This window comes from Hydra vulgaris, chromosome 14 (genome assembly GCF_038396675.1).
Source record: "Hydra vulgaris chromosome 14, alternate assembly HydraT2T_AEP".
NCBI lineage: Eukaryota > Metazoa > Cnidaria > Hydrozoa > Anthoathecata > Hydridae > Hydra > Hydra vulgaris.
This window is the reverse complement of record NC_088933.1, coordinates 18,122,371-18,137,500: the sequence shown is the minus strand read 5'-3', so window position 1 is coordinate 18,137,500 and position 15,130 is coordinate 18,122,371. Positions and strand designations below refer to the sequence as shown.

Sequence of the window (15,130 nt, the reverse complement as noted above, 5' to 3'; positions counted from 1 at the left end):
AATATGTTACCAATGAGTTAACCTTAGGTTAGTAATAAAAAATGTGATGAATTTGATGTAGAATAAGTATGAGATAAAAGTTTTAGGAAGAACTAAGTAAAAGCTAAGATTAGAAACAAAGCACAAATCAAATCAGTGAAAAGAACTATCTGAATATTGAAATTGATTAAATAAAAAAATCTTAACAGGCTGTTTAAACTTAAAGAAGCTGACGGTGACCTTACTTTGAATATAAGTGGTATTTTAAATGAAATAAATAAATGAAACTTAAATGAAATAAAGACTTTATGAAGAACCATCTACCCTATATACTGTATACCAAATTGTACATATATATACATATACATATATATATATATATATATATATATATATATATATATATATATATATATATATTTATATATATATATATATTTATATATATATATATATTTATATATATATATATATATATATATATATATATATATATATATATATATATATATATATATATATATATATATATGTATGTACAATTTGTTCTACAGTATATAGGGTAGATGGTTCTTCATAAAGTCTTTATTTCATTTAAGTTTCATTTATTTATTTCATTTAATAAAATCTGCTTAAAAAATTGATTTTGCAAATCATGCAATAAATTTAAAACACGATTTGTAAAAATGTTTTAAAACTTTAAAGCTAGTCTTGGTTCTTCTTAAACTTTTCTAATTTCTTAACTGCTTTATGATTTTATCATTATGATCTTGTCTTTTTATATAAGCCTCTTCTTATATAATATCTTATATAATACCTTAAAGTATTTGATGAACTATGTAAAATTGTTGAGAGTTATATTATAATTTCTTAAAATTTTTTTTTAATGTTTTTATAAGACAGATATTGCATTTCTGGTGTTAATTTTGTTACTTGCCTTTAAGTTAGTTTTGTTAAAAATTTCATTAAAAATGTTTTCATTAAAAATATATATATTTTTAATTACTTAATGTTTTTGTTTTTTTAGGGAATCATGTGTTATCGAGAAATAAAGTTTTCAGGATAAACTTGATACAACTTCATGCAATAAACAAAAGTTTAATGCTTCCCTTATCAATAAGTGGTATACTTTTTGAATTTGTTTGTCAAAACTTATCATGAAAATTGTTTTCATGATAAGTTTTTTAAAAATCAATAAAAAAAATGAAAAAACATGATTAAAAAGCTTTTTAATTATGTTTTTCCATTTATTTTATGGGTTTTTAAAATTCTTGCTGTCATATTATTAGTTGAAATAAAGTTCATCTAATCAACTTGAAGATCTTAAATTTGAACAGATTCAAATGTAAATCTTTAAAATTTTTAACTTTGAAAAATTTTAAATTTTGAAATATAAAAATCATTAAAATACTGACAAGAAGTATTATAATAAAAATTTTTTCTTAGGTTTTTCTTAAACTCTATGTAAAACTATGTTTATGTCAAACTTTTAGAAAGTTCTTTTTTTTTAAAATGTTATAAAAATACAGCATGGGTTGAGTTTTATAGCAGGTCCCTCTTACTTGTATTACAGAAGGTCCTGTTAATTATGTTTTGCTGTTAAAATAGTTTTTTTTTAAAATATCTTCACTTCCAAGAAGGCTGCAAACAACCACTATTAGAGTTGGAAGTTACTGGAAGAGAAAATATGAAATTTATAGAGTAAGATAATGATTAACAGGCAACTTTTTAGACAAAGATTGCAAATTATATGAATCGGGAAAACAAGATGAAGGAAGCGAATTCCAAAAACTGATGTTCTAGGAAAAAAAATAGGCGAATGAGAATTTTTCGGGGCGCTTAGGAACAGTCACAGTAAGAGGATGGGACTAAATTGAACAATAAACCCAATAATGAATTTCAGTAGGTGGCACAAAAGATGCTACCTCTTTAGAGCAGTGTCTATTATAATATTTAAAGAAAGAGAAAAGAGGAGCAACATTATGACAATGTGATATGGTTAAACGTTGACTGCAAGAATAGTTTAACAGTTAACTTACTGAGCAGCTATTTTGTAACTGTTTTTGAACTGACTTTAATGTGATCGAGCGCTGCTGCTGAACACGCAAATAATTTTTTTTTTGACAACTTGATCATGATTGTTTATATGTTTTGATGATTTAAACATTTCAGAAATGCGCTGAAAATAGAAATGCTAAGCTCAACTTAAACTAGGAAAAAAAATAAAATAATAATAATGTAGAAAAAACAAATCCTTCAAAAAAAATAAATATATATAAGCACTAAAATAAAAATAAAAAATAAAAACTTTAACTCGAAGCAAAACTTTTTTTTACGTTTTTAGTTGCGTTTGAAATATATATTATTAAGACTTATCTTTTTAAATGTTTTATTAAAGTTACACAAATCGCTTTAAATTAAGTTGCAAATTACTACTAATTGTTTTGTTTATTAAATGAACACATTTTATCAAATTTATCAAAAAATTTATCAAATTTATCAAATTTATCAAAAAGTGTTTTATATATTATTTTTTATTTGTATAAGCATGTTTTTAATGTTTTTTCAAAAAAGTTGCAAAAAAAAAAATTGTTCAAAAAAAAAACATTGTCTTTTTAAAATAGTAATTTTTAATAATTTCATGCTCTAATTAGTAAGTCAAGTTAAAAAAAGGTTTTAAACTTTTTTATTCGTAAAAGCAGAATGAAAAAAAAACTAGCAATTTAATTTAATTTCAATTTGAGCATTACAAAGCAATTTGTAACTTTATTAATAAGCGTCTTACGTAACCAATTTAAAAGTTAATATAAAAGATTTAAACTCATTCATTCCTATCTTAAAATAAAGTAACTTAAAAAAAATTCTTTTAAAAAATTTTATTAAAATTGTTTAAAAGATTTTAAGAAGACATGGAAAAATAGTTTCAAACATTTAAATTTATCATAAAAAATACATGCTCACATAAAAAAAATTTATATATAACATTTTTTAATAATTTACACAAAATGAGTTTATTAAAACAATCATGTTTTTATTTAAAGTCTTCGCGTAGAATAAAACTTCAGAAAAGATCAGCAATTAAAAGTTATTTATAACGTAGCACTTTTTTTTATTGCATTTAAGTTGTTAAAGCATCAAAATAGCAGTGGTCAAGTTGTAAAGAAAAAAAAACTATTAGCGTGGTCAGTTACAGAGTGTGATTGCACGCCATTCCTGTCCAAGCCTGAAATGCTCATATACATTTGTGCAACTTGTTTATATATAACCAACCTTTGATACATAGAAAATGTACTTTTTGAGATGACCTCCAACCTCTTATTTGTGGTTGAGAATAAATTCAAATGCTTGAATGCCACTCTCTTTTATGTATAACAATAAAAAATTGTTTATTGAAATATTCAAAATGATTGTCTTTTAATTGTAAAAAGGGTTAAGCTTATGTGAAATTGAATATGAAATTGAATATGATATGTTTATGTGAAAGTGAAATTGCTATTTATGATGAAAAATATGGAGAAAACTTAAATTATAACAACAGAATACCAAAATGTCAAGAAACATAAAAAAATATCCTTATTTGAGTTTATTTGTATTGGAAAAACATATTGCTCGTTTTCAACATATTGAGACACACTTCGAAATAATGTTCTTTTATAAAACTTCTAAAAATTCATGAAAAGTTTTTAAATGATGGTGAAATAGGAAGCAGATTGCATTATTACCAAATATATTATACTGAAAGTATTTGCTTTGTGACAATAAATATATATATTACTAAAATATATAATACCAAAAGTGTTTTATATGTAGCAACAAACAGCCTAAAAATAGAAGGATGCAATTTATTTTTTTTCCATTAAATAACAACATCACACACCTTGCAGGTAGAAACATGGAACATCACACACCAGGTAGAAACATGGAACATCACACACCAGGTAGAAACATGTTGTGTGATGTAACATTTATTTTATTTTACTTATTCAAATTGTGAACTTTAAAAACTGTTTGATATAAAACATAAACAAAACTTTGACAAAATAACTGTTGGTAAATGACTTGTTGCTCTACCAGACTGTATACTTCTAAGTTCTGTTTTCCATCTAAGGTGTCAAATGAGGGTCCTATAGCCAACCATTTTTATAGAATGTGGGTTTCTTTTTTTTTTCTAACAGACAAACTCCTAGAAATTTATGTTTGATTATTAAATTCGTAGTTAGCATGTGTTATCCATACTGGTTTTGAAAAAGGGCATCTCACTTGTGATTGGATGGAATTTTATTCTAATTAAAATGTAAAATAAGTTGTAAATATATACATAAATAGATGCAAGAGATCTACATAAATAGATGCAAAAGATATACATAGACAGATGCAAGAGATATACATAGATAGGTGCAAGAGATATGCATAGTTTGACTTTAGTGTGTAAATTATCATGAGTGCAAATTTTAGAGTTAACTCAGTAAGATATTGCAAAACTCTGAATACATATACTAATGCTGATAAATTGACTAATCTGTTTGGATGGATGGATTTAGTTTACCAACCACTTCTTAAATCAAAATTCAAAACCCGTTAAGTCAGAGAAATTCTGCACAACTTTGTGATTGTTCCAGATTGGTCATGTCTTTCACAATTTATTAAATGGGTTAATTTAATTTAATTATATACAAGTATGTTATTAAAATAATCTAACCAAAGTTTTATGTATTTTTTTGGAAAAAACCTGCAGGGGTTCGTTGTTTTAGTTTTTTTGGGAAATATTTAAAAATTCATTATTTAAGCTACTAAATTTAACTTTCATGGCAATATCTTAAATCTTATTTTAATTTCAGATTTAAATTGGACAATTAATACTGAAATTATGGAGAAAGCCATATACAACTTATATAGCTCCACTTTTAGAATTTTGCATTACCGCTTGGTGTCCTTTTTTAGAAAAGGATATTTCTGTAATTGAAAGCATTCAACAACGTGTTACAATAGTACCAAAAGAAATGAAGCCTTTTGATTATAAATCAAGATGTATCAAACTTGGTCTAACTTCTCTATGCGAATGAAGAAAACAATTTAGTTAACTGGTTTATTAATCCAATTAACAGATTTTGCATCATGAAACTGTCAAGTCCGATATAACTTTTTTAACAACCCTTTAGCAAACGCATGCAATGCTTTGCCACACAATGTAGTAAATACTACCTCAGTGAGAAAATTCAAAACTAATTTAGACTATTACCTAAAACAGTTACCATAGAACATCATTTTCTGTGGCTACTTCAATGCTGCTTTATGAACTAGCTTTCCTAGTTAATGATGAACTTATGGTTCATGTATTGTTCCATGTAACTTATTAATAATAATATTTATAATAATAATTTACTAAAATTCTTTTTATTTTGGTATGCTAAAAGGTTAAGACGGTTGGAGCAGTCTTGTATATGAACTTCTTAGATAATTTTATCTTCCTCAATTTTTATGATCATTGGTTTTAGTGTTATATATTGACACAATAAACATTGTTTACATTTATTATATTTAATTACATTTAACATTTGATATATATATGTATATATATATATATATATATATATATATATATATATATATATATATATATATATATATATATATATATATATATATATATATATATATATATTCACTACCAACAAGGCTGCAAGCAACCACTATTAAGTTGGGAGTTTCTTGGACAAAAAAAAGAATAGATTTATAGAGCAAGGAAACAGTTGACAGAAGACTAAAAGAGTTTTAGGTTGTATAATCAGGAAAACATGAAGATGGGAGAGAGTTCCAAAGGGTTGAAATGCGGGAAAAGAAATTAGTTAAGTAAAAGTTTTTAGAGCATGCAAGCACGGAAACAGTAAACAAATGAGACTTAGATAGTTGGACCCACTTAGATAAATTTATGTATGTATGTATGTATGTATGTATGTATGAGAAACAACTTGTTGAAGAAAATTAGATAAGTGTTTTTATTAATTTATAATTGCTCTGTTCTTTAAATACATTGAGCACTCTATTTGTAGAATACACTAACATAATTTATATATATATATATATATATATATATATATATATATATATATATATATATATATATATACATACATACATACATACATATATATATATATATATATATATATATATATATATATATATATATATATATATATATATCTATATTTATATATATATATATATATATATATACATATATATATATATATATATATAAATATATATATATATATATATATATATATATATATATATATATATATATATATATATATATATATATATATATATATATAAATTGTACTTTATATATTTTTGCTTTTGTTTAAATATTTTTAGATGATAAAAGAGCTGACGTTGGTAATTTATATTCTTTTGTCCAAAATTTGAAAAAGCTCTTGGTAAATTTATTATAGTTAAAAAAGTAAGTTATTTTTTTTATTGACTTAATTTTAATTTTTTAACCTTCTTTTTAGATTTACCCTGGAATTTTTAATAAAATTTTCATTGGTCAAAAAGATCTTCAATGCAATCTAAGTATTTTTAAAGCTGTTAAATATCTTGTGGTAATTCTCTTATTTTTTCTTTTATTTATGTAAAATGGTTTTTGAATATTTGTATTTAAAAATTTATGAATAAACAAATAAATTAACATATTCAGAATTATATAATTATAAAATACATTATATAGTTATTTTAAAAAAAATTTTAGTTTTCAAATATTAAATAATATTTTATAAACAAAAGTAAATGCAAGCACAAAACACTTTTGTTGCACATTTTATACATGGTATAGATCGTGGTCACAAGCATTGTAGAGGAATTAAGTTTGAATAATTAAGGCAGAAATAAAACTGACAGTAAAGTTGTTGAAAAAAATTGAATAAAATGATTTTTGCAAAAAAGATAATAAGTTTAAAAGTTTTCTATTAAAAAATCTATACAATACATTCATACAATTACATATTCACCTTTTCATATTTTTCGGACTAAATAAAATAGCTATAAGTGTTTGCATAGGAAAGTAGAGTTTTTGTAGATAAATAAAAATTTTAACTTGAATAAAAAAAAAAAAAGCTTGAAATTAACTTGAAGATTTAAATTTATTTATATGTATGCATATACAGTGGCGACATTAAATAAATAACACACTTTCATGACCAGTTGGTTAAACATTTTGATATCAAGTTTTATGTTTTTATAGCAATTGCTTTTATTTTTTATAGCATCAACAATGCTTACTTTTTTGAACGGAACTTCTCATTTGACTTTTATAACTATCAAAATTGCTTGTTTTGAGCATTTTAGAAGTCGCGTTTAAATTTTTCAGGTCATTTTAAATAGCACACATTTACTTTTTCTAAAAAATAAACCAAAGTTCTTATATTATATTAAAAGAAAATCACTAAAGTCAGTATTTTAAGGATAAACTTGTAATTCATTTTACAAAAATCATATTCTTTTAATTATTGGACGAGGAAAACATGGAACAGATGCGTTTGGAGGACAAGTACAGACATTTCAAGATCAAGAATTAAACAACTCTGAAATAGCTCGAAGATTGGGTTGTTCTCGTAAGTCGTAATCGTTATCGTAAGATTGGGTTGTTATTGTAAAAATGTTATCAATGCTATTGATTTATTTAATAATAATGGTTCATTAAGTAACAGAAAACGCAAGTCTTGCAAACGAAAAACAACCCATACAGAAGACGCAGCCATTCTCCGTATTGCTAAGCTAAATGTTTTTGCTGACGCACCAAAAATTAAACATCAAATTGCTCAAAATTTACAAGTCAATTTATCACCACTAAATATTAATTAAATAAAGTTATGTTAACGAATAGTTAGAATTCTTTTTAAGAACATGTAATTAGTAATTAGTTATAATAAAAATTGTTAAACATAACTATTATTATGGTATATAATTTTTATAATTTTTTTTTATGGAAAATAATGTGTATAATAATAATAAAAACTAGCAGTAGGCAACCCGTGATACGGGTTTTTAGTAAATAAATTAATAACAATTTAATTTTTATTTGTTTTCTCTAATGAAATAAAAGTTTATTAATACTTTTTTAATTCTGCTTTTATTTTTCTTGGCTTCTTAGTTAAACAAAACTGTTAGCTTCATTAAAGATACAGTTAACCATTTATTTCGCAACGCTCGAACATTAAATGAGCAAATCACAACCTTAAATAAAGTTTTTTTAACTATTTATACCAAGAACTTCTATGATTTTTATAGCAAAGGGACAAAATGATAATTCTTTAACAGGGTGTGCTACTTAAATTGCCCCCTTATTCTGTACCTCTAAATCATTTATATGATCGAATTTTTTTTTATTAAGTTAATTTATTTTTTTACTCAGTTATGTTATCTTCTAAAACTAATATTTTATTAGGCTAAAAAATTTAGATCTCAAAAACTCAGATCTTCAGAAAATATATCAGTACATATTAAACATTAATCTGTGCTATTTATTTTGTTGCCACTGTATATATATATATGTATATATATATATATATATATATATATATATATATATATATATATATATATATATATATATATATATAATATTTGTATATAATATATTTAAAGAAAAATGATTTATATATATGTATGTATATATATATGTATATATATATATATATATATGTATATATATATATATATATATATATATAAATATATATATATATATATATATATATATATATATATTTGTATATAATATATTAAAATAAAAATAATATATATATATATATATATTTGTATATATTATTTATATTTAAATATATTAGATATTTATATTATATATTTAAATATAAAGAATATATATTTAAATATAAATAATATATATATCATTTAATTTAATAATAAAGGTAATAGTAATTAGAGAATAGATTATTTACAAAAATCACAATAGTTATGAAATTCAGAAGCACTCAATAAGTTTCAGAAGAAGATAAGAACTCAGAAGCACTCAATAAATAAGAATAAGAATCAATAATAATAATCAATAAATAAGAATAACTCAATAAATAAGAATAACTCAATAAATAAGAATATATATACATATACACTCATATATACATAAGAGTTTATATATATATATATATACACTCAATATATATATACACTCATACATAAGAATATATATATATATACACTCAATAAATAAGAATAACTCAATTAATAAGAACTCAGAAGCACTCAAAATAAGAACTCAGAAGCACTCAATAAGAAAGCATCTACAAAAAAAATCATATTTTAGTCTTTTTTTTGAATGTTTTAAAGAGGTTGAGTTTCAGGTTTTAAAGAGGTTGAGTTTTAGACAAAGTATCCCAAATTTAAAGTGCAGTCATACAAAATGGTTTTAAGCCCATGGAAGTTTTTGGTCAACAACATGTAAGTTAAAACTGTCTGATGATCTTGTGTTTTGTTTTAAAGTTCAGATTTAGGATCGATGCAGGAGATAGATGCAGGAGATTTGTTTTATAAAGTTTCATATGTAATAACTGATATTTTATAGGTTGTTCTTTTTGGATTGGTAACCAATGAAAAGGTTTTAGTAGTTTTTCTGATTTTAAAAAGAGTAAGAAATTATGTAAGGTTTTATCTTGCTATTTTGAATATATTTTTAGATTTTTTTTGGTTAATATCTGATAAAAGACCGTTAGTCAATTTAAAAACAATAGTCAACTTAAGAAAGTCAACTTTTCTTCTCCGTGGAGTGGCCTTGTTCTTCAAGGTTTGTGTTTCAGAGTTATAGAGTCAAGAGAGGGTTGTAACTACAACTAAAGTAGCCTCCTCAACTGTAGCGGCTTTCATGGCCTTGGGAAGGTGAAATAAAAAAAATAAAAAAATATGGTATTTGCAGGATTCAATAATGTTAATTATGTGCTAGTCTATATAGAGTGTTATACTTAAATAAACTTAAATATATATATATATATATATATATATATATATATATATATATATATATATATATATATATATATATATATATATATTTAAGTTTATTTAAGTTTTTGAACACTTTCTGGTCTGGTTTATTAGTGTTTTTACATCAGCATATTGATGACGGTTCTTACCAAGTTTAGCTATGATTCAGGTCAGGTTAAATAATCATGGAAAGTAGAAATAAGCTTAATACACTACACTGTGGTGTTCTTTTTGAACTTACATTTGGTCTAGATTTTTTTAATCCAAAAAAGCAAAAGGTTTTCTAGAGTGCAAGTATAATATAAGCGATTTTAGTGAAACATCTGTGAACACCAAATTCCTTGATACAGGCAATCAACAGGCTGTGATCAATTGAATTAAATCAAATCCGATGTTCAGAGAGAAGACTAGTGGTCAAGACATGGTTAATGTTTAACAGGGTGTCGTTGCATATATTTAGGAGTGCTGTTTCAGTTTTGTGGTTGGATCTAAGGTTAGATTGTAAAGAATTAAGTTTTACAGATGAAGCTACATATAGAAGATGAGATAAAGCAATTATTTCAAGAATTTTGGAATTTGTAATGAGATTTGATATGGGTGCAGATTTGTGACATCAAATACTTTCTTATTTTTAAGGAATTATTTGAGCAACTTTGTATAAGGTTGGGAAAATTCCAGTTTTTAATTAGAGATTTGCGAGACGCTATATAACTAGACTGGATAATTTTGAACATGATTTATGGATGTATAATATAAAGTGGTTATGTCTAAGGTTTAATGGTTTTGATTATTTTTAACACACATAGGTGTAACTATCGAATTTTGTTAACATAGCTACTGGGGGAGAGATATAAATAAATATTTATTTACTAAGTTCTCTCCAACACTATTTAAGTTGAGAGTTACCAGAAAACAAGGAATATTGTTAAACAGAAACAATTAGAACCATTGACAGAAAATTAAAAACTATAAATTTTATAATTCAGGAAAACATGAAGATGGGAGTTAATGTACAAGGAAACTAGATGAATAAAGTTTTTAGAGCACGAAGAGACAGGTACAGTAAACTTTACTGAATGATAAGTCATGCAAGATTGAGTTTTGGTTTATGGAAAAAGAGCTAATAACTTGTTTGAGCAGCAACCATTTCTAGAAAGGAGAAAGAGATGCAACCTTATGATGATGAGATAGTGGCTCAAACATGGCAGATAGAGCAGGTCCAACTTAATTTAACATACATTTTTGGAGTAAGGAGTGGCAAGCAGGATACAGAGAGATAAACTTTAGCAGATGTTAACTTTGCAATTTTGGATTTGTCAAAAGCATTAGCCCTAGCCTTGTCGCCACCATCTAATGCACAATAGAATCTTTCTGTTATAACAGTTAACAAGTCATTTGTAAAATGAATGGAATGAAATAGGTATTTATTGTCAGAATGTTAGTTATTAGACTCAAGATGAGATATTAGAAATTTGTTAATTAAAGACCTAATAATAAAGAAAAGATAATTAGAAGATTCAGGGTTTCAAAGGGATTTCAAAGTTTTTAAAAATTAAAACTACAGATAGCTTTAGTAATAGAAAAAACTACAGGCATTCAAACTACAGCTTTAGTAATGGAAGCGGTAGGGATTTGCATGTCTTTATACTTGTTTGATAACTTTTTCATTAACTTTGTTGATAGGAGCTCATGCAGGCTTTCCATACTCAAGGTGAGGTCTCACAAATGTTGTATAAAGTGTTTTAAACATTGAAGGGTTCCAGTATCTAAACGTTCGCTTTTGTGAAGCTAATGCTGCATTAGCTTTAACTGCTACATGTTTTGATTGGGCTGACCATTTTAGATCACTAGTTAATAAAATTCCAAGATCTTGCTCTTGGTTGGTAGACCATAAGTATATGCAGCTATTATCTTTTTTGTATGCTAAATTTGTGATCATAGATTGTTGTTTTGGACCATTTATTTTCAATTGCCAATATTTTGCATTTGTTGCATTAAACTCCATTTTCCAGTTATCTACCCATTTAGCCACAGCATCAAGATCTGTCTGCAGCTGTCCAATGTCAAATTGACTTTTTCTTATATTTTTTAGTTTGCTGTTATCAGCAAAGAGCTTTAATGAACATTTTACAACATCTGGCATGTCATTTATGTACACTGTAAACAGTAAAGGACCTAGAACAGAACCTTGTGGCACACCACTCTGAATTTTTACCCACTCAGAGTAGTTTTCGTCAACAAGAACTCTTTGTTTCCTGTCCATAAGAAATGCTTTTAACCATCTCAGTAGTTTACCTTTGAAAATATAAGCTTCTAGTTTGACAACTAATGCTTCATGAACTCTAGTTTGACAACTAATGCTTCACTTTATCAAAGGTTTTAGCAAAATCTAGATAGATTATGATTGCATAAAGGCCACAGTTCAGTGCCTCTGATGTGATGTCTATTGCCTCTAATAAATTTGCAACACATGATTTTTGTCTTACGAAGCCATATTGATGCTTAGTGATTAACTTGTGCTGAATCAGGTAACTTTCCATGATTTTACATATTATAGCTGTTAAAGATATTGGTTTATATTCAGATGGGTCATTTTGTTTACCTTTTTTTTTATATACTGGTATCACATTTGCTTTTTTCCAATTATTAGGTATTATTCTTGTTTCAAATGATGACACTATCAGAAGGGAAATAGACCAAGCTAATTCAGTGGCACACTTATTGAGAACATAAGGACTTATGTCATCTGGGACAATCACTTTATATTTCTTTTAATTACTCAACTCACAAAAAACTGCAGTTTCATTAAGATTGTATCGATCAATCTTCTATACCTGATCAGTCTTGTTTGTGAATGTAAACTTGGTTTTGTGGACAATTTTAGAAAAAGGAGACTCAAACTTTTTATTAAGACATACTGCTTTTTCAAGCAATTTTGTTAGCTTCATGCTGCTTTTTATCAAAGAGGGAACAGTAAACTTTGCATTTTTTATTACTAAAAATATAGTTGTATACCACTTTTGGATTTGATTTTGAAAGTGAGACAAGTTTTGATTCATAGCTTTTTTGTGCCGCCAATATGTCTTTTTTTTAATTGCTTGCAAGTTGTTTTGTAGATTGGGTTGATTGATAGAGAGTAATGGGTGAGCTCGCTAGCAGTTTTGACCAAAGGTTAAATTTCTTTTTTGTTAGATTTTTAATACCTGTAAAAAAACTTTTACTCTTTAAAAATAATTCAAGTGTTTTTTTGTCATATTCACATCTGCAAAAGTTAGGTTGCGTCACTGAACTAAGAGCTAAAAATGTTTAATTATCACAATGATATTAGGCTTTAAGGCAGGGTTTTTTTTTAGAATTTATATATTTTAATGTAAACTTTTCATCACTATTAAAAAAAAATTGTTCAAAACCATTTTATTAACTTATAGTTTAAAAGCTGTTGCGTCACTGAACCCATCAACGGGATAATTACCATTTTATAAAATAGCGCGTTAAGGTAGTCAAAATATCATCCACATGTTCAGATTTCGTTGTGGGTTTTATTTGAATAAATTTTGCATTATAGTATGGTGAAGGGCTATTATTAAATATTAGTAAACTGTTGGATTTATGTTAGCATTTTCTTATAAAGTTGTAAATTTTTAAGAAATGGAATCAAAATTAGAATTAAAAACATTATGCCGAATACCAAGCTAATTATGTTTCTCGGAATGCTGATAAAAAGAAATGTCTAGTGTAAGATTTAAGAGTTATCAAGAAAAATTGAAAGCCAATCCTAATAAAAAAGCAGCTTATACTGCTAAAGCAAAATTAAGAGTTTTAAGAAGTCGCGCTCTAGAAAGAAAACTTTTCAATCAATCTCAAAGACCAAGCTTGTCTTTTAAAAATGTTCAACAAAGAGGGAAATTGAAAATTGTTTGCATTGAAAAAAGTTTTATAAGCACTACCAACTTCAAAATTTGGACTCGGCAAAAAAATTGGACTCGGCAAATTTTGTGAACTTTGTCCATGCAATGTGAAATCAGTTACAAAATTTCTGCATAATATTTGTGTTTGTAGTTTGTATGAAAATATTTGCCTTAGATGCATTAATAAAATCAATTCCAGCGTCTTCAATCAAAGTTGGATCTGAAATGATAAATAACTTTGTTTGTGAATCGTACACATACAATTGTGCCTATGGCAAATGGGTTGCATGCAAAGGTATGAAACAGTTCGATAAACACTTGCAAACTGTTAATACATTTGGTTTCGAAGTATCCTGGGACAAGTGGAGAAAGCCTGATACTAAAACATATGCAAACATTAAAAATTTCAAAAAAGTCTACTGTATTAGAACTTATCTAACACATATCAGCGATGTGTTATAAGTTCAATAAACATGCATTTGTAAAGAAAAACCAATCAACAATTTTTAAGAAATGAAAGAAGTTTTAAGTATTAATTCTGAAATTGCAGTAATCCAAGTTGACTGGGCTGAGAATGCTAGGTGTTTCTATCAAAATGAACTGCAAGCGGCTCATTTTGGTCAAAATCAACTTTCTATCATGACCCTTGCAGTCTGAAACATTGAATTAAAAACATTTGCCATAGTTTCTGATTCAACTGATCATACAAAGTCTTCCATTATACTGTATATTGACAAAATCCTTAACTTTATTCATGATCAAGTCAAAGAAGTACACATGCTCAGCGATAATGCTACTTCTCAGTTCAAAAACAAAAGCATTATGGCTGCAATGGTTGTGTTTGAAAAACATTTTCCGGAAAAATTCTTCTGACATTTCTTTGCAGCGATGCACAGGAAAGGAGTGGTTGACGGAATAGGAGCTACTGTCAAGCGAATTGCAGTCAATGTCAATGCAAGATCAGGTCAGCAGCAGATTTTGCGTTAGTATTACAAGGTTTGCAAATATCTGTAATTCATATGTCAGAAAACGACACAAGACAATAAAAAAATGAACTTGGAAGTTATTTAAGAAAAATCAAAGATATATCAAAATTCCATTATTTTTATGTTCAGAATGATAACATTGTTCCGATGCAACTTTCACCTGGGTATAGTTAAAATTTATTACAAAATAACAAATCTTTTTAAAATGATTTTAATTTCATCTTTTTGTTTCGTCACTGAATGTTGCGTCACTGA

General features: G+C 25.8%; 1 protein-coding gene across 2 annotated transcripts in view; it reads left to right on the top strand.

Annotated features, from left to right (window-relative positions):
• The window catches only part of LOC101235693 (nischarin), a 193,340-nt gene that overhangs the window by 66,345 nt on the left and 111,865 nt on the right, over positions 1–15,130 (top strand). For both annotated transcript variants that reach the window (XM_065818391.1, XM_065818392.1), the window contains exons 5-7: positions 1,007–1,102; positions 6,364–6,425; positions 6,501–6,590. In XM_065818391.1, coding sequence (XP_065674463.1) covers positions 1,007–1,102; positions 6,364–6,425; positions 6,501–6,590 — 248 coding nt within the window. The remainder of the gene's footprint in view (positions 1–1,006; positions 1,103–6,363; positions 6,426–6,500; positions 6,591–15,130) is intronic.